The sequence below is a fragment of the Typopeltis vanoorti genome, chromosome 11 (assembly GCF_054136105.1).
Source record: "Typopeltis vanoorti isolate ZY-2024b chromosome 11, IOZ_Tvanoo_1.0, whole genome shotgun sequence".
NCBI lineage: Eukaryota > Metazoa > Arthropoda > Arachnida > Uropygi > Thelyphonidae > Typopeltis > Typopeltis vanoorti.
In genome coordinates this window covers 19,014,673-19,040,109 of record NC_143559.1, presented here as the reverse complement: position 1 = coordinate 19,040,109, position 25,437 = coordinate 19,014,673, and the positions used below count along the sequence as shown (strand labels likewise).

The 25,437-nt window shown below is 35.6% G+C and overlaps 1 protein-coding gene across 1 annotated transcript in view; it reads right to left on the bottom strand.

The window, feature by feature from the left end:
- The window catches only part of LOC150101349 (U3 small nucleolar RNA-associated protein 25 homolog), a 52,519-nt gene that overhangs the window by 11,342 nt on the left and 15,740 nt on the right, over positions 1 to 25,437 (bottom strand). Inside the window, exon 3 of the mRNA XM_090400444.1 lies at positions 7,351 to 8,529. Within this exon, the coding sequence (XP_090256570.1) occupies positions 7,351 to 8,529 (1,179 nt within the window). The remainder of the gene's footprint in view (positions 1 to 7,350; positions 8,530 to 25,437) is intronic.

Sequence of the window (25,437 nt, the reverse complement as noted above, 5' to 3'; positions counted from 1 at the left end):
TGACACCAGCAATCAAGTCATTTTGGGACTAGACTTCTTAAAGTCAAACCGGTTCGCCTGCGACTTTGGGAGTCAATCAATATCTCTGTGTGGAAAGATCCACCATCCCAAAACCGACCCCTGCAAAGCATCACTCGAAGATAAGTCACTCGAGACCAATTTGATATCTGCTAAGGAGGTTGAAGAGGAACAGATCACTTACAGGGAGAAGATGGTGAGCAAATCCATAAGTGGCCACAGCTCTAAGAAAAATATAGAGGAGATAAGACAATTTTTTGACACAGCATACAAATTGTACCCCGGAGTCTTTACTGAGGGAATAAGCACCCTCACCTGTACTAATGCCGTAGAGCACACTGTTCAAATAACCTCGATCTCACCTGTGCACATAAAACAATATCCAACCACCCTCAAACACGCAAACAAATTAGAAAAGCTCATGGAAGAATATGAGAAGGCAGGTATAATTGAGAAGTCTGTTTCCCGTTGGAACAGCCCATTCATGCTAGCCGAGAAAGCAAACTGTGATTTAAGATTTGTTCTTGATCTAAGGGAAGTGAACAACGTCACGAAACCTATTGATTTCCCAGTGTGTACTATAGAAGAGCTACTGTTTGGCTTGGAAGGGGCAAAGGTCTTCTCGAAACTTGACCTCAATTCTGGGTACTACCAGATTCCCCTCAGAAAGGAAGACAGACAATATTTCGCCTTCACCATGAAGTGGCAAAAATACCAACTCTGTCGGCTCCCCAAGGGGCCCGAAACTCGGCTATGAGCTTCCAATGCCTCATGAATGGTGTGCTGGCAGGACTTTTGGGCAAAGGCGTTCTATGCTTCCAAGACGACCTACCGATATACTCCACCACCACGGAAGAGCACACTAACATCCTACTAAAAGTACTAAACAGATTGGACAAGGCCAAGCTGTCTCTAAAATGCTCAAAGTGCGACTTTTTTCTTGACAAGGTAGAATACCTTGGACACGTGATCTCAGGGGACGGGATAGCACCCTCATATAACAACGTGAATGCCATTTTAGATGTAAACCCCCCCCACCACAATCAGGCAGGTTAGGCGGTATCTGGGGATGGTAAATTTTTACCGAAAATTCATCCCCCAATGCTCCGAGATAATGATGCCAATAGTGAGCCTAACCAGGAAGGGAACCAAGTTTGCCTGGAAGATAGAGCAGCAGGAAGCATTCCATGCACTAAACAAGGCACTGACCACTGCCCGAGTCCTCATTCATCCAAAGCTAGGGGAAACCTTCTATCTTGCCGCCGATGCATCCAAAGATACTATTGGGACCGTACTTGAGCAAAAGGAACAGGATTCTTTCAAACCTGTTGCGTTTGTTAGCAGGAAACTATCCCCCTCGGAAAAGAATTACTCCGTCATTGAGAGGGAGGCTTTGGCCATCGTGTACAGCCTCAGGAAATTCCGCCACCTATTGTTAGGGCAAAACATCATCCTCAGATCCGATCACAAACCTCTGTCCTTCATGTCATCCATGAAGGATAAAAATCAGAGAATAGTGCGCTGGGCTTTGGAATTGCAGGAGTACAGAATGGAGGTCAGCTACATACCAGGAAAGGCCAACGTAGTGGCTGACTACCTATCCTTATCGCTAACACCCCAGCCTGGTGAGAATTATAGCCACATCAATGAAAACACCCAACAGACTGGGGTCATCCAGGAATATCGGAGAAGGGAAGCACCCGAGAAGTGATGTCAGACCTGGGAGAAAATTGACATCATTCGGGCACAGAAGGCTGACCTGGTATGGGGACCTGTTTACAAGAACTTGCTAAGTGAAAGAGGCAACCATCAGGAAAGGGGAGCCGGTGACAACATATTCATTGATAATGACGGTCTCCTGATATCTAGACGAGGCGTCACCAGGAGATGGAAGGAGAAGATAGTTGTGCCTGAAGCGATGGTACCTTGGGTGCTACACACACACATTCCATGATAATAAATTGGCAGGGCACCAGGGAGTACACAGAGCTTTAAAGAGGGTGACGGATAGGTATCTCTGGAAGGGAATGAGACGCGACGTGGAGGCATACGTCCTCTCTTGTAACATCTGTCAAAGGAAATCCCCAATCACTGGTAAGGCCCCTATTCAGCCATTCCCTCTCCTCTCATGCCCTTTCCAGGCCATGGCAATGGATATTGTAGGGCCACTCCCCACCACGTCAAGAGGGAATAGATACATCCTGGTTGTCATAGACATGTTCTCCAGGTTCCCTGAGGCCATAGCCATGAAGGATCAAATGGCCAAGACCGTAGCAGACATGCTATTTGAAACGATCTTCTCAAGATACGGGACACCTGAGACCCTACTGTCAGATCAGGGCACCAACTTCACAGCCGAGGTGATCCTACAGCTGTGCAGCTCACTGGGGATAAAGAAGATCTTTACCACACCCTATCACTCCCAAGCGAATGGTATGTGTGAGAAAATGAACCGCACGCTGAAGCTCACCCTAGCAAAGCTAGCAGAAGAACAGATATCAGAGTGGGATGTTCGGTTACCTCACACCCTCTTCGCATGCAGGACTGCTCTTCACTCAGCTACCAGGGAAGTGCCTGCCGTAATACTCTACGGGTTTGAGCCCCTCTTCCCAAATGACTTCAGGAGCTCCAGGGCAGAAACAGGCTTTCCCGATATAGATGAATATCTAAACAACCTCATTAGAGACAAGCTAGCATATAAATCAGTGGCAGAAACCAGTGAGGGGTACTCTCTCCGCACAAGATTATACGCAAATAAGCTCAGGAAAACCAAAGGCTTGAAGGAAGGAAGGAAGCTTGGTTCTAATGGACCAAGGTTTTCAGAGAAAGGGAAAAGGGGGGAAGTTCGGTAAGAACACAATTGGACCGTTTGAGATAATTGAAAGAATAACCCCTGTAACTTTCAGAGTCAAAGAAACCAGCCCCCGTGGTAAGACCACCATTGTACATGCTGATCGCCTCAAACCATATAAAACTAGGCCAGCAAGACTAGTCTGCTTTGGTGACTCCTTAGAGAGTCTTAGGAAATACGAGAAACATGAGAGGCCAGAACAGACATGGACCCAGGAAAAACTCCCATCCAAACTCATCCTGCAGCAAGGTGCGACCAAAAGAAGACGGAGGTCACAAAACAAGGAAGGAGGAATCCCCCCCCCCTCCTTCTTCATAAGACATAGGGAAGCCCCATATATTACTAGTGGAAATGATGCTGATCGGAGGAATCATGATGGATTTACTGAGCCAGATGAACAACCGGCACACAGATACATGCTTAGAAGTAGGCAAGGGAACCAACCCTTTCCCAGAGAAAGGAGAGGATGTTGCTAAAAGGAAATTTTGTAATAACTTAGTTAAGAAAAAAATTTTAATTAAAGGGGGGGGCCTTTGTTGTGTCGGAAAAAAATTATGAGTCGCCTTTTTTTTTTCCCACCCAACATTAAGCTATCTCAGAAGGAGTGGATAAGGACATGCTTATGCCTCCGGATGGGAAATGTACCGACTAATGTCCCAAGAACATGTAAATATCCAAGTGTGTAAGCTCTGAACAGTGTTAAAATAACCCATGAGTTTAATAGAGAATAGTTGTAAATGAATTAGAATATAAAATCATGTATAAATTGCCAAGTAAATATGTATAAGCTAGAGCATGTTTTAAGCCATGTAAAAACAGTCCGTGGCCACGGCGTCCAATCGGAAGTCGCCGTATGCGTAACGACACCGTCGAGTGAGGGAGCTGTTTTGAGGTATAAAGGTTTCAGCAGGGATTCGAATCGTCCTCTGTCTCTTGTCTCCGGGTTTCGTCGGCACCTAGTTTCCTGTCGGAGAGCTATGTAGAGCTTGCCACCACGTGTAGCAAGAATCCCCCCTTGCTATGTATGCCAAGGCTGCAACTACAATGTATTCAGATCCATAAAAAGAAAGAGCCATTGATGAGATCAACGTCAGTGTTCAAACCTGTGTATGAGTGTTTTCGGTTCGTATGGAAACAAAGGAATAGCAAGGCCGCCATTAGTGAAGATACTGTAAGCAGACCAGAATATCCAGTTCACGGCAAGTGTAAAATTTTCTTATGTTAAATGTTGGATTAAAGTAACCGTGGGATAAGGAAGCAGAAGTTAAGGAAACATACTATTTCCGTGTGGTGCTATAAGAACAGTCTGCGATTTGGACACTTTTGTCTGCGGTTGAGAAGAAGGCATATTAGGCTCCAGGCGAACAGGAGGCCAAGGCCTGAACTGTTTGTGTGATTTAGGAACAGTAATATTATATGGTCAGAACATAATTAAATGTTAGCTAAAACTTTTGGAGGGAGGATTAAGTGAGAATAAGAAGTATTACTTTAGAGAAGTTCATGTCAGAATTATTGAGTTGTCTTGTGTACATATGCAATATTACATGTGTGATAATATTAGGTAACTTAGTTATAAGAGTCTGAGAATAGATGTACGTATAGAAGTGAGAAATTTATGTCAAGTAAGGGACTATAACATAGAATTTTTTAATGTGATTAATTAAGTAAAGGGAACCCACACTCTTTTAAGATTAAGGATTTGATTAACATGTATACTTGTCTTTGTGCCATAATAAATGTGTTTCTTTATATACAATCAAATGAGTTTGTCATCCTTTCTGCGGATTGAGCTACCGTTTGAAAACTTACGTACCGTGCATTAAGGGGGGGGGGAACCAATAGTGGTATAAGAATCGGGACCACGACTGCATACTTCATGATCCCTACATTTTCTTTAAGTATTCTTGGATAATGTATCAGAGTTTAGTTGCCGGCTGGTGCAGTCTTTAATCAATACAAATTTGTCGGCAAACGAATATCTGATATTAAGTGATACAAAAATTTAATGTTAACTGTAAAGTTAAAGTAAAGACAGTTAGAAATATAACAATAAGGCAGTCACATAGTCACACACAGACCACAGACAATATATAAAAACAAAGAATATAACAGGTATAAAGGTTTTACAGTGGCTGCATCGAATAATTCAGAAAGCCTGGTCAGAGGGTTGAATTCCAGATGACTGGAGTAGAGCACTCATAGTATCTGTCTATAAATATAAAAAGAATAAAGCTGAATGTGAGAATTACTAGTAAGATTTATGCAAGTATTCTTGAGAAACAGCTAAGAAAAATTATTGAGGAGGAGGAGAAGCTTGGAGAAAAACAAGATAGGTTCAGGCCAAATAGAGGTTGTCAGGATCAGATTTTCACTTTAAGACAGTTGAGAAATATTGTCAAGGAACTGTACTGAAGTACAGTTCCTTGCCAATATCCTTGCCTTAAGTTTGTTAATCTGGAAAAGGCATATGATAAGGAGCCAACAGGAAAGCTCTTCAAAACGCTACAGTTATATGGTGTAAATGGAACATTGTATCAAGCAATACATTGTTGCTATTAAGCTGTAAGTCAGCAGTTAGAATTGAACATGATACAGGAAGATGGTTTGATGTTAAATCTGTTATTCATTATCTATATGGATCACATTATGAAGGAAATCAGTATTAAACCTGATATCAAAATTGGAGATGTTAATCTCAGCTCTTTTCTTTATGCAGATGCTGTTATATTTCTAAATAAATCCAGTACAAGTCTGTGAGATTCCCTGACTAAATTGAATAACTGTTGCAATAAATTTGGTATGAAAATCAGCAATAAAAAAACAAAGACAGTAAAAATAGGCAGAAACACTGAAAACTCGAACTGTATCTTGAATGATGAACCAGTAGAACAAGTAAAACATTTCAGTTACTTAGGCACAATTTTTAGTGAAGATGGCAAATTAAATATAGAAATAGCCAACAAAATTAGTAAAGCTGGTATGGTAGGAAGTCAGTTGAATAAATTTATATGGAATAAGAAAGAAATTAGTCAAAACACTAAATTATGAAGACAGTGTTTGAACCAATTGTAACTTATGGATCTGAGAGCTGGGATAGAAATAGAACACTCGATTAAAAGCTGGAGACATCTGATATGAGAGTTCTGAGATAGATTAGTGGAGTGAATAGATGGTATAATAGCAGTATCACATCAAAAATGAGGATATTAGGAAAGAACTCGCCACCAATAGCATTCAGGAATGTGTTAGTAGAGATAATCTCAGATGGTATGGTCACTTAAATAAGAATTGGAAAAGAAAGATTAGCAAAATAAGCGTTCTTTGCCAGGTTGGCAGGAAAAAGACCCAGAGGAAGCCCAAGATGTAGATGGATTGATACAGCAAAATGTGCCTTAAAAGACAGAAATATAAGATCTGATAATATTGAAGTCTTGACAGATAATTTGGAGGAAAATTATTGATCAGAAGTTAGTAATGGTGAACGTTTTCATGTAGTAATATCATAATTATCCGGTATAAGGATATTATGAGATGTACATAATATCCCCCCCCCTGAGGTACATATCAGGAATTTGATGATGACTACCATCCATAAAAGGTTATAAATCTATAGTAGATTAGTACTTTGGGTGAGGTAAGGAATTTTTGACTAATTTTATTAATTTTGCATATATATATATTATTTATTTATTTTTAGTTATTTTTACATAATCCAGAAACCCTGCTCTAAAGACTACACATGGAACTTTTTTGCAGGCCACTTCAGACCAATTAGTAGGGTGGCAGTCTCACACCCTGAATGATGAAATTTACATACCACCTAAAGACATTCAAACATCCATGCCCACAGCCTCTTGGTTGGAGAGAGGATACACTAATCCAGTGATGGCGAACCTATGACACGCGTGTCAGCACTGACACACTTGAGGGTTTCAGGTGACACACCTTGGATGTTGAAAAATATTGGTATTCTGATGAAAAAACTGCGATAAATCGTGTAAGATCGCTCTCAGTTAAGGCGAAGGTAGGTTTGTTCATTGAAAAAACTTTCTACCAGTAGTCAGCAACAGAAAAGTCATTAAATGTAATGTAAGTTTGTAATTTCAGTTTATTAAATTAATTGTATAATATGAATTCATAGATTTTATATCAATGTCCTATTAAATAAATAGCCTAATATGATATGTATAAGTCACCATCTATGATTATGTAGTTACATTTATAATGCATGTATGCAAGTGGCACATCAACAACGTCAATATTTAAAAAAAAAAAAAAAAAAAAAAAAAAAAAAAAAAAAAAAAGTTTGACACACCTGGGTAAAAATGTTCGCCATCACTGCACTAATCACTCAGTCAACCAAGCCAGCAAGTTAATATCATTTAATTTATATTATTAAATACTTAATATTTAATATAGAATATTATTCAGCATTAAAATAGCTAAGGTTATATAATTAAAAGAAACATAATTACACTTACTTGAGGAAGCTGCACTACTACATGGCTGACAGAACATGAATGAATATAATTCCTCACTAGAACACTTCCTGAGTAGTTGTGACAATATTTATTGTAAAGTGCAGATATTGAAGGGACCAAAATGCTACTAAATAACAATGTCTGGCGATAAAACTTTGACCAACCATTTAACATCCACATTCTTACTCTAAAAAAATCACAGTTATGGGATTCTTGGGGTTGCAAATGTAGATGTTGCATCAAATGGATCACATGCTCCCAATTCTGCATAAGAAAAACATCTGCTTGATCTAGAATAAGAATTTCAATAGATGATAAGAAATCATAATCTCTTTTCTTTTCACCTTCAGCACCAATAATTGTTCTTAAACCTAATGGAGAGGCAATTATAATATCTGCAGAATAAAAATCTGCATACAACTTTAATGACTTTCTTGTAATGCTTAGCCCAATACGGAATGCATCATCAGTATTACCTACAAATAGATCCACATAATCTTTAGGCTTTCGGGATGTTCTGTGAAAACCAAATTCTTCAGAACCAAATTCTGTCTGGAAGCGCTTCTTATTCATTACATCACACTTATTTCCAACACTTAAGAGAGACATAAATATCATTATAATCTGACGAGCAGATTCTTTAAATGGAACAATCATGAGAACTTTTGGACGAGTAAAACCCTGATCTCGATATTCTTCTGATGCAGCAGGCTTTGCTATTTTTGCATTATGATGCATAACCCTAGAACGGGCTTTTAGTACATGATTTAGTGCGTGAAGGCAGTAAGCTATACGAATATCTTCTCCATTGTTAAGAGTTTGTTCAGGATAAAACAAATCATGATATCTTGTGATAACGGTCAAAATTTCATTTTGTAACAAAGTTAATTTTTCTGTGTTCTTTGATTTCCTGCATAGCTGAAGTGTTTTTTCTAGGTTATTACAAATTACTGTTTTAAAATGAAATTTAATTTCATCTGTAAAATTCTCTAAGGGCTGTCCATATGGTTTATCTTCTATTAAATACTTTGTCATGTGAACACTACCTAGTGCAGGCCATTCCATTTCATCAGTAAAGCAATTTAATTTTGCTTCAATATGGTTCTTTAAAACCTGTGGAATCTCATTTTCAAAATGTAGAATAAAAGTATCTTCTTGTTTATTGCATTCATAGCCATCCTGCAACACATAAGTAAGAGAATTTGTTACTGAATAATGATATACAACATATATCTGAACTTTAACAAAATGATTAACAGTTATTAGTTATATGACAAGAGCATTTTAATATCAAATTTCATTGACAGTTATCAGAGTCATTAATTACTTGTCATAACTGATGCTTGATATGTTCATGTGAAAGAATAACAAACAAAATCATAATTCTCCCTCCAGAAAACATGAGCCATATTAAAAAAAAGCAAATTACAAAAGAAATCTGAAAAAGCAGCAGAAAAGCTTAAGGAGAGAGAGAGCTGAGATACTTAGCTGGTATGTTTGTAGCAGTACATACTACTGAGGAAAGTAACAGACATGTTCAGCCACACTGTTTTAAATAGTAATGAAGTCATCAGTATCTATTACATTTGTTAGTTACAGGTCTTCTTAGACCAATTTTGTCTACTTGAACAAGGATAAACCAAACAAAATCACTCTATCTACAAATGTAACTCAGCCTTAGTCTAATAATGAAGTTACCTGCATTGATTTTAATTTTGTTTCATTTTAAAAATATCAATACATTAACAACACAAATTAAAAATGATTACAGAAATGACACTAAAATGAATATGTAAATAAAAAAGCAACTTTTTTGTAAGAATTTAATAAGTTTGATATATCAAAAATTTAATTCTTAATTTACAAATTCCATAACTGTAAATTTTTAAAATGCCAGCCAAAATGGCCCAATGAATAGTATCATTACTTCATGACTTCAGCTGTAGGTTAAGCTTGTGTATAACAGTGGTCAGAGGCTCCATTCACAATGGTTTTGATGATATCATATCATTGAGGAAGGGGAGGGGAGGATAATGGGAAAGTCTGTATGTTTACAGACTTTCCCATTACAGACTAATAGGTTTTCTGGAAATGAAAGAGAAAGGGTACCATTGGAAAAACATGTGATCAAATTATCTAGAAAAAAGCAAGATACTGTTACTTTCTTTTTCTATAGTGAACTAGATTCTGGGGTGTTAACTGTTGAGGTGAAAGAGAAGAGTTTAATTATGCCTAAAGGTTTGAGAATGGCAGTATCAAGAGCATGTTTTGCAAAATGCTCCATATAGAAATTGGCTGGAGAAGGAGATTGTACCTATGTAGTACTACCTTCTATGTGTTTATATGGTGTCCTTACAAGAGAAGTAACCAATATGAATCAATTAATTAAATATATCAATAATGTTAGGGGGGGACATTTTTCAGTAAACTTAAATTGTCAGAAAGGGGGGGATTTCATAAATAATGAGGTGACATCAAAGTTTCCATAATATCAGTATTATTTAAAACTCAATTTTGTTTTAAAGATTTGAAATGTGTGGAATTTTTTATATAAGATGATGTGTAGCCAGCGAGCAAGCAGAATTAAAAGATTTAGCTAACTGTTTGGCTAATTTAAAGGAGAAGGAGGTGTTAGTAGCAACTACTACGGGATGGAGATATAATTACCTCTCCATCCCATAAGATTGAAGAGGGGGGGGGGGAATACTAAAAGGTTTGAGTTTTTGATGTTTTTTGCACATTCATTTTGCAATTAATCACTGGTATTGAAGACAACAATAGCATTACCCTTGTCAACTCTAGTAATGATTATGTTGTTGTCTTTGCAGAATTTACAGAGAACACTATTGGAGAGATTTCTTTTAGGTGGCAATGCTTGCCAAAGGATGTTAGCTGCATCAAGCCTGATGTTGTTGTCAATATTTGGAGACAAGCTATGGACACTACTCTCTATGTGCCACATAATTTCTAAAGTACAAACTTGATAAGGTGGTACTCACCAAGGCTAAGGATGTATCAACGTCTCCCACCCAGCATCTAAGGCTAACCAAGAGTATAGGGGATACCACTCATAGGACTTTCGGCTTAAAATAATCTAATTTTATTCGCGTATTGTTATGTGTGTTTTTTATTACAATTTTAATATTGTATTCCAGTCGATGTCTCCATGACAGAGATGAAATACTGGAATGAATTAAACCTGCTGTTTAATTATTTCTCTGTGCTGTATACATTCCATTAAATATAATTATGAGTGTAAACCAGCATATAAGCCTAAATACTAATAGGGAATTCCTCTTTTAATTCTCACATTCAGTTTTATTTCCATGTTTATAGAAGGATACTAGCAGCACACCAATCATCTAGAATTTCACTTTCTAACTTTCACTTTCAAGCTTTCTGGATTACGCAACATAGCATAAAATAAAATGCATGTACCATTGTATTTGAGCATTTGTGGTCTCCATCATCTACTCCAGCTACCTTTCCATACTGAATGTTTCTGACGACTTTTTCTATCTCAAGTACTAATCTACTCCTGATTTAATAATTCTTGAATATTTTCTACAAGTGTTCTGTCAATGCTTGTTCCATTTAACAATCTTTCAAAGCAATTACACTAGACATTCAGAATATGTTTATCTTCAGTTTTCATGTCACCACTGTCATCTCCAATTCCTTTTACAGTATTCTTTTTTCCATTTCTATGCTCTTTTCAATAGCCTCTACAACATCCTGCCATATTTATGATATTTATCTTCCAAATTTTTGAATTTCATATTGAAAAAGAAGAACATATAAGAAAGTTTTAAAGCGAATAAAAGTTGAGCAGCTTTCAGATATGAACTGTAGACTAAAATACACAAACATTTTATTCATGAAAAAATGAAAGAGTTTGAGAATAGCAACCAAACCTTGGAGATTCAGTGGGAATCCCTGAAGAAAACACTGATTGATTCAACCAAAGAGGCATGTGGTGAGGTTGTCTGCAAGGATAAAAAAAAATCAGAAGAACTCCATGGTGGACATAGGAAGTTAAAGAGGCAGTGAAGGAAAAGAAGAAAGCACATCAAAAGTTCCTGACAAATAAGTCAGCTTGTTCTCTTAGAGAATACAGAGACAAATGTAAGAAAGTTAAACACTGTGTAAAACTAGTTAAACAAAAGTCATGGGAAAACTTTGGTAAGAAAATTGAAAATAAATATCAGGAAGGTGGCAAGATATTCTGGAGGTTGTTGAAGAATAGAAATGGAGGAAAGAGTGGCGTAAAAGGAATTAGGGATGTAAAGGTGACATGAAAACTGGAGAAAAAGATATCCTTGAAGTAAGGAGTAATTACTTCAAAAAATTATTAAATGCAATAAGCATTGATAGCACAGTGGAAAAAAAAACACTCAACAGGCATGCAGTCTGTAATACATATCCATACTTAAAGTAGAAAAAGCCATCAAAGGTCTGAAATGTGGATAGGCAGCAGGAGTAGACGATATTTGACCAGAAATGCTCAAGTATGGAGATATAAGTCTTACAGCAGCTGCACTGCTGTAAGACTTATATCTGGATAAAGGGATGAATTCCAGATGATTGGAGTAGAGCTCTCATAAAACCCATATATAAAAAGGGAAATAAAACTGAATGAACTCTGAGAATTACAGAGATATTTCCCTACTGAGTGTTCCTGGCAAGAGTTATGGAGGTATACTATACTTGAGAAACGGTGGAGAAGAATTGTGGAATCAAAGCTTGGTGAAGAACAAGCCGGATTCAGGCCAAATAGAGGCTGTCAGGATAAGATTTTCACTTTACTACAAATAATTGAAAAATCATGGAAATATAACAAAGATCTGGATTTAAGTTTTGTAGATCTAGAAAAGGCATATGAAAAGGTGTCAAGAGAGAAGCTATTCAAAGCTCTACAGTTATATGGTGTCAATGCGGCATTATATCAAGCAATACTTTGCCTTTATTTGAGGTGTAAGTTAGCAGTTAGATAGGAATATGGTTTAATGTTAAATCTGGTGTCAGACAATAATGTACATTATCCCCTCTGTTATTCATTATCTATATGGATCACATTATGGAGGAAAGTGGTATTAAAGCTGATATCAAAATTGGAGATGTTAATGTCAGCTCTTTGCTTTATGCGGACGATGTTATACTTCTAAATAAATCAGCTACAAGTCTACAAGATTCCCTGACTAAATTGAATAACTATTGTAATAGATATGGCATGAAGGTCAGTAATCACAAGACAAAGACAATGAAAATATCAACTGAATTGTGAATGGAGAACCTATAGAACAAGTGAAACATTTCAGATACTTAGGCACGATTTTTAGTGAAGATGGTAAATTAAATGTTATACTTCTAAATAAATCAGCTACAAGTCTACAAGATTCCATGAATAAATTGAATAACTATTGTAATAGATATGGCATGAAGGTCAGTAATCACAAGACAAAGACAATGAAAATATCAACTGAATTGTGAATGGAGAACCTATAGAACAAGTGAAACATTTCAGATACTTAGGCACGATTTTTAGTGAAGATGGTAAATTAAATATGGAAATAGACAACAGAACTGAATAAATTTATATGGAATAAAAGAGAAATTAGTCAAAACACTGAATTAGCTGTATACAAGACAGTATTCAAACCAATTTTAATTTATGAATCTGAGAGCTGGGTCAGAAGTAAAACACTTGACCAAAAATTAGAGACTGCAGATATGAGAATACTGAGAAAGATTAGGGGCATGAACAAATTACATCAATAGTAATATCATATTAAAAGTGAGGATATTAGGAAAGAACTTGATATTATTATCATCCAAGAATGTGTTAGCAGAGCTTATCTCAGGTGGTATGGTCACTTAAACAGAATGAGAGAGGAAAGATTAGCAAAACAAGTGTTCTCTGTCAGGTTGGCAGGAAAAAAACCCAGAGGAAGACCAAGATATAGGTGGATCGATACGGTAAAAAGTGCCTTAGAAGATAGAAATATAAGATCTGATAATGTTGGGGTCTTGACAGGCAACAGACTGATTTGGAGGAAAATTGTAGATAGGAAGTTAGTAATGACGTAAATTTTTCTTGTGGAACTATCATATCCTGTACACCCATTGAGGGTACATGGCAGGAATTTGATGATGATGATCTTCGATTTTGCCAAAATCATCTCATGACTTCTGCTTTCTTATATTTTTCTCTGTACTAAGCATGCCTTCTGACTTACTTGCCAATAAATATGATTTTTTCTCTTTTTCATTACATTCAGTTAACTAGAAAGCCTGGATGTTTTATCTTTGGCAGACAACTTCCTCTGTGGCAAATCAATCAAAGTTTCTTCAGATTTTTGTCATTGGGGCTTAAGTTTTGCTTTTCAAAATGACATTAAACCTACATCAAAATTGGGGATATTCAATTAAGCTCTTTACTTTATGCAGGTGACATTATATTCCTAAATAAATACAATGAAACTCTTCAGGACCCTAACTAAAACTGAATAAGTGGTGTAACATAACAAATTTTGCATGCAAATAAGCAATAAAAAGACATATTATGAAAATAGCTGGGTATGTGGAAAGCATGAAGTACATTCTCAATCAAGCACCTTTAGAACAAGTAAAATATTTCAGCTGTTTTGGCACAAATTTTAATTAAGATAGTAAATTAAATATGGAAACAAATAACATAAGTAAATCTGGTATGTCAGGAAGCCAGTTAAATAAAAATTTATATGGAATAAGAGAGAAATTAGCCAAAGCACTAAACTAGCAGTATGCAAGACATTTTTACATATTAATCTAGGAGAAAACATTGATTGAGCACTACCAACCAGAGAAGTAACTGTCCAGAAAAAAAGTTACCTACAAATAAAGCATACCTAAAATAAGCTACAAAATGCATAACCAACGTCTTAAGCCTTTTGACGAGAATAAGCATACCGTGGTACTACCTGATCTACCATATTCTTTCAAGCTCAGTCAAAAGCAAGTATCAGGTTTAGTTATCTGTATGCTGTACACATTAATGATGTTTACATTTGTGCTGCAAATGTTATGAACTGGATATAGAAGGGTTTTTTTTGTTGTTGTTATTTTTTTAAAGCTTTTTCTGTGCTTTTTTTAAAATATTTTAAGGTAGATTTTTGAGAGATGATAGTGGCTTTCTACAGTGTCATGAGAATGATTTTATTTTCATGTTCATAAAGTTAAATAGAGAGTTAAATATGGAAAGCATCCATCACCATTTTATAAACTGGCTTCAACTGCTCCAGGGAGGTCTAATGTTATGGAAGTGATATGTAGTCATAGATTAGAAGTCTTTCTGACTAGCTGATCAGGAAACTTGCTGGTACATTGCAACATTAGATTCAATTCCCTGCTATCTAGTAACTGGCCTGTAGAACTGATTTACTGTTGTGCATTAAAATGGAGGAGGTTTTCAATTACTCCAACCTTGCAGAATATTATTCACTTCAGGTTTTAGATCAATGTCATAGACTTTGTTATTATAGACTGAACCTCAAAAAAGGTTCATGGACAATTCATTGCAGAGAAAATTCATAATGCGAACTATTCATTGCTGGAAAATTCACTGAAGAAAAAATTCACTGAAAATGTTATTCACTAGAAAATTGAAATGATATTGCATTGATACTGATATATGATAAATTCACACAAAATATAGTTTTTTTTATGTATTTATATATTATTTCTTAGATTTTCATACTATTTTTATTCTTATACAGTGAAAGTAATATTTTATTGATCAGTGAATTTTCTAATTTCTATTTCGTTTTAAAAAGTTATAAATATTCTTTCTTACTTAGATACTACAGGTTTGTTCTGTTGATGGAATATTAATATTTACAAAACTGGAATACAGTAGTTTAGGGAGAAAGGGCATCAAATTTAAGGATATTTATTCTGCGAACCATTCGGTATTTTTCTGCACACTTAGACACCTATCCAGATATGATATGATATATATATATATATATATATTTTATATGAACTAATTCAAAAGATGAGGTGTTTCATTTATTGAATACACAAGCATTTTGAAAATGACTCCACTTTTCCTGCAGAGGAAAGATATGTTGTATCATATTCTTAAATATGGTGCCCTTCCTCCCTAACCACCCTATTCCAAGCTGCATATATTTTATACATCAACAAAGATGTTGATGTATAAAATATATGTATAAAATATCAGGTTATTCCAAAAGTAATGTCATTTTTAGCATTAAGTTTTGAAAGGATATAAAAGATAAATCATTTGCTAATTTAATCAAGTATATATTCTCCATTTGAACCAACAACATTCTTCCAATGTTGTGAAGGGATTGACGAAAATGAGATACTGTACGGGGGACAGCATGGCTTTGTGAAGGCTAGATCATGCCTTAGTAACTTGCTCAAGTTTTATAATACAGTGACGGCTGAACTGTATAAGAGTAATAGGTTTACAGTGATACTGCTGGACCTGGTTAAGGCCTTTGACAGGATACCACATGGAATTCTAATCCGCAAACTGCAACATATGAGAATGGATATAGGGTTGGTGAGATGGATAGGTGGGTGGTTGATGGGGAGATATCAGAGAGTAGTTTATTCAGGAGTAGAGTCCACAAGACAGCCTGTGACTAGTAGTGTACCGCAGGGTTCTGTTCTTGGAACACTGCTATTTAATTTGTTCATTAACGATATAGGGAAGGATCTAAGACGAACAGTTCATTTGTTCGCTGATGATGCAAAGTTGGGCAGGGCAATAGTGAATGCAAAAGATGTCAAAATCTTGCAGGATGATTTGGATAGATTGGAGTTCTGGGCTAAGGAGAATGGATGTCAATTTAATGTGACAAAATGTAAGGTTATGCATTTTGGGGTGAAAAGATTAGCAGCAGCATACCACATTGGTGGAACTGTACTCCAGGAGATTGGTGAGATCAGGGACTTGGGAGTGTTGGTGGATAGGGAGATGAAGTTTAGGGGGGGCACATTGCAAAAGTGGCTAAATCAGCTCATCAACTCACTTGGTTGTTGAAAAATACTTTGACGAGCAGAGACAAGCAAGTTATTGTTTCTCTGTACCGAGCCTTGATAAGACCTCATCTCGACTACTGTGCCCAGATTTGGTCACCTAGGTTTCTTCTTGATGGGGAGGAGGTGGAGAAGATCCAGAGACGAGTGACCAAGATGATAGCAGGTCTATGGAATGAACCTTATGAGAACAGGTTGAAGATTTGTGGGTTGCAGAAATTGGTTGATAGGCGGAAAAGGTGAGATATGATTGAGACATTTAAATTGCTGAAGGGTTTCTATAGGATTAATTCAGAGGATATTTTTGAGATCAGGACTGGTGGTGGGAGAACTAGAGGACATCTATGGAAGCTGGGCAAGAGTGTGGTTAGCAAGGGTGTGTTAGAGCTGGGTTCTTTACTTTTAGAGTGGTAAATGAGTGGAATAAGCTGCCAGAGACTGTTGTGGGTGCTATGACAGTGAGTGAGTTCAAGGCAAGGTATGATAGATACTGTGAGAGTGTTGAATACTTGTGTGGACATGATGTTTAGGGCCTCCCTCGATGAGTCTAAGGACTCCCTGGAGTCGCCCGTAATAATAATAATAAAGCTTCATGATACCATTTGTATAGAATTCAGGATGCTTGAAGGCAAATAAGTTGCATAGGCTCAATTTCGGTGTCTCTAATGTATCGTATTGTTTTCCATTAATGAAATATTGCAAACTTCAAAATAAGTGGTAACCTGAGGGTTCAAGATCAGGAGAATACAGAGGATGTGGAAGCCTTTCCCAGCTGAGTTCTTCAATCTTGGTAAAGGTGATTCTTGCACCATGAGGGCATGCATTATCATGGCAAAAAACAACACCCTTTCAGTTTTTCATTCAATCGATCGTTGTTCATAGTATACTTCAGCAGTGATTATTGGTGTTCAAGAGTTCAAAACCTTCTGAAGGTGAAGGTCTTGGCTGAAGTTTAGCCTGTTTCCCTGAATGAATCTACATTAAGAGGAACTTAACATTCTTATGAAGTATCTATTTTTCATCACCAGTGACTACACTACCTTTTGATTATCTTGATGGACCTGTGTTTCACTCAGGATTTCTCCATGAGTGCAGGTCACAACGATTCCTCCAATGATCTCGATCTGGAGCCTCTCTCTTCCATGTTATTCCCATAGATTTCACTAGTGGATCTTCCCATCTTGTAGGTGGTTTTCCTGCTTTTCTCTTTATTCTTGGTTGCCAGTTGAATATTCTATATGTCCATCTGTTATCCCTGAGTCTGGCTATGTGACCTGCCCATCTCATCTTGCTTTCATATATTGCAGTTACCACATCTTTTATGCCCGATCTCTTTCTTAGTTCCGTGTTTCTAACATGTTCCACTTTGCTGATGTTACAAATCCTGCGTTCTATTGTACGCTGAGTTATTCTGAGAGTTTCTTCTTCTTTTCTTGTCATGTTTCATGTTTCTGATCCACATGTGAGTGATGGAAGTATGTCACAATTAAATAGTTTTGCCTTTGCAGAGATGTCAAGATTTGGATCACTAAGTGTTTCTTTTAGTCTGTTGAATGATAGCCATGCAGCTTTCTTTCTTTTTGCTAGTTCTTCAGATAAATCATTATTCATTTTTATTGTTTGTCCTAAGTAATTGTAGGAGTCAACTTGTTCTATAGGGATGTTATCAATACATAGGTGACTGTCACTTGTGTAGATGTTTTTGATCCATTTTGTTTTTTCTAGAATCATTTCTAAGCCTATCTTACTGCTGTTTGTGTATATTTTTTCACCCATTTCTTCTAGGTCTTTTGGGTTGTGGGATATCAGTACTAGATCATCGGCAAACACAAGGATTTGTAGTTTTTCACCATCTATGCTTATTCCTCTGTTTAGGTCTATTTTTTTCAGAATGTATTTTAAAGTGCTGGTAAATAGATTTGGGGAGATCACATCGCCTTGACGGACCCCTCTTTTTGTATCTGTATTTATAGGTTGATCAAATAGGGTTATTTGTGTGGTCTGATTTTTGTTAATTTCTTTTATCATGTGAATGTAAGTAGAATCTACATTTATTTCCAGTAAGGCACTGATGACTGCATTGTGTTCTGTGGTATCAAATGCTTTTTTTTAAATCAATAAAGAGGAAACATAGAGGGATTCGGTATTCTCTGCATTTTTCTGTTAATTTTGAAATGACCTGGATATGACTACACTACACAACTCAAAAATGGAGATTGAACCTCTCAAGAATGAAGAGCAGTGCAGATGTTGACGTGCTCTCTTTGATTGTTGTTCATTAAAGTGTGAGGAACCCACTTGCCAAGCTTAAATACTATTCCAAGTTCTTGCAAATGACAATGGATGATCGACGACAATAATTAAGATCTTTTGCTAAATCTTCAACAGTTGAATTGGCATTTCTTGCAACAGTAGCTTCCAGCATATCATTATTGAGAGAGACATGGAACTCAAAGAAAGGGGAGTCTTTCAAGCTAAAGTCCCCTTGTCAAAATTTTTGGAGCCATCACTGGTTCCATTTAAAACATTATCACCATACACTTCTTGCACATTTTTTATAGTGTTAGCAGCACTATTGCTTTTTTTTGAACTCATAAAGCATGATGTGCCTAAAGTGCTCATCAGAGATCTCCATAGTAATAAAGAGTTATTTAACACGTTTGCTGCCACGCTCCTCAGGCATAGTTTGTTCCCACAGGCCAAGCACTTTCAGGTCTTCAAGGTCACTACAAGTAATCTCATAGCCAGCTTATCAGACAGAATTTTGTTTCATATGCCAACTACGAGTAATCTCGTATCATCCCCATCTTCAAAGTCACTATAAGTAATCTAGTAGCCAGCTTATCAGAGAATTGTTTCATAGGCCAACTATGAGTAATCTCGTATCACTTCCACCTATATATTACATGCACTGACGACGGTGTTTATTGCATCTAGTCTAGTTTTAGTTTCTAGTCTCTAAGAACCTTCAATTTCGCCATGGCCAGTAAAAGAAAACTTACTGATATAGAAGTAGAAGCTTATGCTAATATGAGCGATGGTGAATTTCATGAAATATTTGGTTCCAATTCTGAAGATGATCCTAAAGAAGACTCTAGCGGTGACTCAGATGATGAAGAAACTTTTGAAGATGAAGTTAGCATCCAGCCAAATACATTTACATCTACTTATTGGGAAAATTCAGAACAAGAGCCCCCACAATTTGACTTTGTTGAAACTGCAGGTTTTAAAATTGACACTGGAAATTTCAGTATCAAAAGGTTAGTTGAACTTTTCTTTTCTGAAGATTTTCTCACAATTTTAGTAGAACAAACCAATTTATATGCTTTACAAAATATTGGGCAAAGCCGAGCGCAGATCGAAAAAAGTCAAAGAATTTCAAATGGAAAGCAACAGACATACCTGAAATGAAATTATTTCTTGGACTTTTACTTCATATGGGTCCTTGTAATTTACCATCCATTGAGCATTATTGGAGTACAAATCAACTTTACAATTTGCCATTTTGGCACTCTAAAATGAGCCGAAATCGATTTCAAATTTTATTGCATCATTTGCATTTTGCAGATAATTCCCAAGCAGCTAATGATGAATTGCACAAATTAAGACCAGTCCTAGATAATTTTAATAGTGTAATGCGAAATAGCTACACATCAGACAGAAACTTATGTAGTGATGAGTCAATGGTGTTGTGGCGCGGTAGACTGGCGTTTCGGAAATACATAAAAAACAAAATACATAAATATGGCGTGAAATTCTATGACCTATGCGAATCAAATGGATTGGTAATAAAAATAAAAATGTATACAGGAAAATCTGAATCCTCTTTAGCGAAAATGGATCACACATATGATATTGTATTCCACTTGATGGAAGAATATTTAGACAGGGGTTATGTATTGCATATGGACAATTTTTATAATTCTGTAGCTCTGACGGAATCGCTTACCGACCGAAAAACGTACGTGTGTGGAACGCTGAGAAATAATAAGAAAAACAATCCACCAGATGTTATTCAGAAGAAACTAAAGAAAGGGGAATTTGTCTGGCAAAGAGGTCCTGTTGTAGTCAGCAAATGGAAAGATAAGAGGGAAGTTCTTTCCATTTCAAATATGCACAAATTTGAAATGGTTGAAGCGCAAAATCAGAATGGTCAATTTCAATTAAAACCAAATATCGTTGGGGATTATAATTTGGGTATGTCAGGCACCGATCTTTCTGATCGAATGCTTTCTTACTATTCCACCTTACGAAAGACAATTAGATGACCAATGAAATTGGCAATACGCATTTTTGAGGTATACATTCAAAATGTGCATAAATTTTATAACATGATTACTGGAAATGCAATGACTGCGTTAAAATTTAGAGATCAATTTATCTCAGTTTTTGTTGGAATGGATGAGCTTACAGCATCAGAAAATATCAGGAGGAATAGGGATTTTCATTATTTGGAAATTTTACCACCAACAGAAAAAAAGAATCGCCCGACAAAGCCATGCTGTTTGTGTGTGTACACGAAACACGTTATTATTGTCCTGTTTGCCAGGAAAAACCACCATTCCATGTGGAAAATTGTTTTAAAATGTACCATTCTTAATTTGAATAAATTTTTTATTTTTTTATTTTTATTGATTTTATTAGTTTTAAATTGATTTACAAATTATGTGTTATACTACAGATTAACTCGCGCTTGGCATAGGAGGTTGGTAATCGACATACGAGTATATTCGTAGTTGGCTTCTGAGGCACATATATACTATACTATATTTTAGTTGAAATTATTTCCCTTCTACCAAGCCCCCAGACATGCTCTCCACTTTATTCAGAATCCCAAGGTGCAAATTAAGGTAATTATACTAATGGTTAACTCGTGTTTGGCATAGGAAGTCACAGTAAATCGACATACGAGTATACTCGTAGTTGGCTTGTGAAGCTCATATACAAACTACGAGTATACTCATAGTTGGTAGCGAACTGTTAAACAATAACTTATGTATGATGTTCTTGCAAGGTGGAATTCATAAGAATGAGGCCGCCTCAGGTTAGCAGTACTTATAAATCTTTAAAATTTCATTTTAGACAAGCTGAAACATGTTTGAACAAGTACAGTATAAAAAATGTCATTACTTTTGGGATGACCTGATATGTACAAAATAAAAATAAAGTGAAGGAGTTTTCAGAGATGACTCACATATATAAATATTAGTCCATTAAAAATGAAAGCAATGAAAAACAAGAATCAAGCTCTGGAGACTCAGTGGCAAAATCTGAAAGAAATGCTGAGTGATTCAGTCACGTAAATGTGTTTCATTTCTTGCAAAGATAAAAAAATTTAAGCTTTGAGGTGAACTCAAGAAGTTAAAGAAGAAATTCTGGAAAAAAAGAAATCATACTGAAAGAAAAATGTAAGAAAAGTAAGCTATATTTAAAAGTAGCTGAACAAAAGTCACAGAAAGATCAATATTAGTAAGGCAGCAAAAATGTTCTGGAGGCTGTTGAAAAAAATTTAGAAATGGAGGAAAGAGTACTGTAAAAGGATTGAGAGATGAAAAAAGTGACAAAATTAAATATTCTGAATGGAGTAATAACTTTGAAAGATTATTCAATGGGATAAGCAGTGAAAGAAAGTGGCAGAAAACGCCATCAAAATGAAATGTGTAAATGCAGCTGGTGTAAGTGATATTCAACTAGAAAATGTTCAAATATCAAATCATGAGAGTTTTATGGTGGTTACACTTTCAGAAGACTAAATTCCAGAAGACTGGATTAGAGCACTCATAATGTTATCCATCTATTAAAAAAAATTACACTAAACTTAATGTGAGAACTACAGACAAATTTCCCTACTGAGCATTCCAGCAAAAATCTCTGCAAGCATGCTTTTTTTTTTTTTTAAATGTAGTTCCCACCCACAAATGTTTTTTCTATAAGCTTATTTTACATTTCATACCATGGGTTTGCAATAAGGATTTTTTCCTATCTTTATTTATATATTTGTTCAGTACTCTTTTTATTTATTTTTTACATAGTGTGAAAACCCTCCTCTAGAGACCAAACATGGAACTTTTTAAGCCTTGTTGGGTTTCCCATAAGTGGGCCGTGGTCTCGCACTGGATGATGAAATTCACCTAAAGACAATCATAAACATCCATGCAATGGCAGGATTCGAACAGCCTGTTCGCTGGAGAGCTGATATGCTAGCCACTCAGCCAACCAGGCCAACAAAGAAGAAGCTTTTTTTGAGACAAAGCCAAGAAAAATTATGGAGGAAAACATGGGGAAGAGCAAGTTCAGTTCAGGCCAAACTGAAGTCACGAAGATCAGACTTTTACCTTAAAACAAATGGTTGGAAAATCATGGAATATAACAGGAACTGTATTTAAATTTTGTAATCTGGAAAAGGCACATGACAAGGTACTAAGCAACAAAATGTTTTTCAAAGCACTGAAACTATATGGAGTAAACAGGATACCTACAAAGCTATATATATATATATATATATATATATATATATATATAATAAATTTTTTAACTTGGGATATTGTATATTAGGATAACCAAGTAATTTTATAAACTTGGTTATTTTAACTCCTAATCCCAAGTATGCAAACAATTAAGTTTGCGCCTGAAACAAAGTTCAAGTCTAAAGATGGTACAACAACAGGGCAACTCATTGTAAAGGTGGGTAAAGTTCTGATCACTATTCTTAGTATTTTCCCATAATGTAAAGCACATCTCACTAGAAGATGTATACTGCAATGCATTATGGGTGGGGTCACTACCCAGACTGGTTTCAACCTTTTTTTTTGAGATCTCCTCAGTGAGTAGCTAGACCCTAAATACCAAGGTTTTAGTAATACGGAGCCTTATCACCTTTACCTATAGAAGTTGCAACAAGGTGTTTTTATTTTTAATAAAAATCTCTGGAGGAGATATAGATGTAATAAATTTTTTAACTTGGGGATATTGTATATTAGGATAACCAAATAATTTTATAAACTTGGTTATTTTAACTCCTAATCCCAAGTATGCAAACAATTAAGTTGCCATGGTGTTGTACCATCTTTAGACTTGAACTTTGTTTCAGGCACAAACTTAATTGTTTGCATACTTAGGATTAGGAGTTAAAATAATCAAGTTTATAAAATTACTTGGTTATCCTAATATACAATATCCCCAAGTTAAAAAATTTATTACATCTATATCTCCTCCAGAGATTTTTATTAAAAATAAAAACACCTTGTTGCAACTTCTATAGGTAAAAGTGACAAGGCTCCGTATTACTAAAACCTTGGTATTTAGAGTCTAGCTACTCACTGAGAAGACCTCAAAAAAGGTTGAAACTGGTTTGGATAGTGACCCCACCCATAATGCATTGCAGTATACATCTACTAGTGAGATGTGCTTTACATTATGGGAAAATACTAAGAATAGTGATCAGACCTTTACCCACCTTTACAATGAGTTGCCCTGGTGTTGTACCATCTTTAGACTTGAACTTTATATATATATTTATATATATATTTGAACTGCAAGTCAGCAGCAATTAGAATTAAAGGTCATACAGGAAGATGTGCTTATGCAAAATTAGATGTGAGACAGGAATGCACATTATTTCCATTGTTATTCATACATTATGAAATAAATTAGCATTAAACATGATATCAAAATGGGAGATATTTAACTTAGCTCTTTACTTTATGCAAATAAGGCTATATTCTTAAATAAATTCAGTACAACCTTTCAGGACTCTTTAAGTGACTTAAAATAACTACTGTGACAAATTTGGCAGATTACAACAACTATAACCATGGAGGCCTGAATAATAATAATAATAACAAATTGCAGTAGAGAAGTAAAATATTTCAGCTATTTAGGTGCTATTTTTAGTGAAAATGACAAATTAAATATGGAAGTAGCCAACAGAATAGAGCAAAGCAGGTATGGTACGGAGCCAGAAATCTATAAGTTAAAACTGGTGTGACCACTGTCTTGTATAATGCTTAGGTCAGTATTCACACCAATTTTAACTCATAGATTTCTGTCTAAAAATAGTAATTTTTAGACAGAAATCTATTATTTCTGTCTAAAATTATTAATATTTTTTATTAATAATTTTAGTACTAATATTTTTTAGTACTAAAATTATTTACAATTATTAATATTTTTTTTTTTTTACATTTGTTTTTGTACATTAAAATTCATATATTATGGTTTTTGATAACCATAATGACTTGCACTTGCCATATGTCTGATTAAAGATTGTGTGTGTGTGTGTGTGTGTGTGTGTGCACGCGCGCACGCGTTTAGAAATTGAAAAACGATTTTCATTAAATAGTACTTACCAGAGATCTGATATTTGTAATAATTTCAATGATATTTCTTTAGTATATGGAATTTATTAAATATATACATCGCTTTGTCATAAAGATATTCTCATTTTGTTAATGACAATGTAGCAGCCATTACTAACTTCTTGCTTAAGGTGTAAGTGAGCAACTGAACATGCATAGCAGGGAAATTCTTGGGAGGTTGAAAAATAGACTTGAAATGTTGGTATTCAAGTAACAGAAGGGCAAGAAAAAACACTTTAAATTCAAGACAAGCCCTATAAATTCAATAAGTTTATCATGCTTTGCCTAGAGTAGGCTTTTTACAAACATCCATGCCCAAAGAAGGATCTGAACCCACAACCTCTTGGTTGGAGAGTGGGTATTCTATCCACTCAGCCAACCAAGGCCAGATTTGTTTTGGAAATTCATATAAGACTTTAAGAATGGAATACAGGAATCTCCAAAAATGAATTTTTAAGTAAAAGTGAACTCTATGACTGATGGATTAATACTAATTAAATGGACAGAAAGGAGAAATTCGATAGGCATTCTATTTCAATATTAAAAAAAAAATACTAAAGGGAAGTTTTCTTTTGTGTCAAGGACACAAGTGATATGATAAATGAATTATTATTATTGAGAAACAAGTAGCATTCATAGTTCTAGAAAAGGCCTTTCAGGGTTGAAATGTGTTAAAGATGCA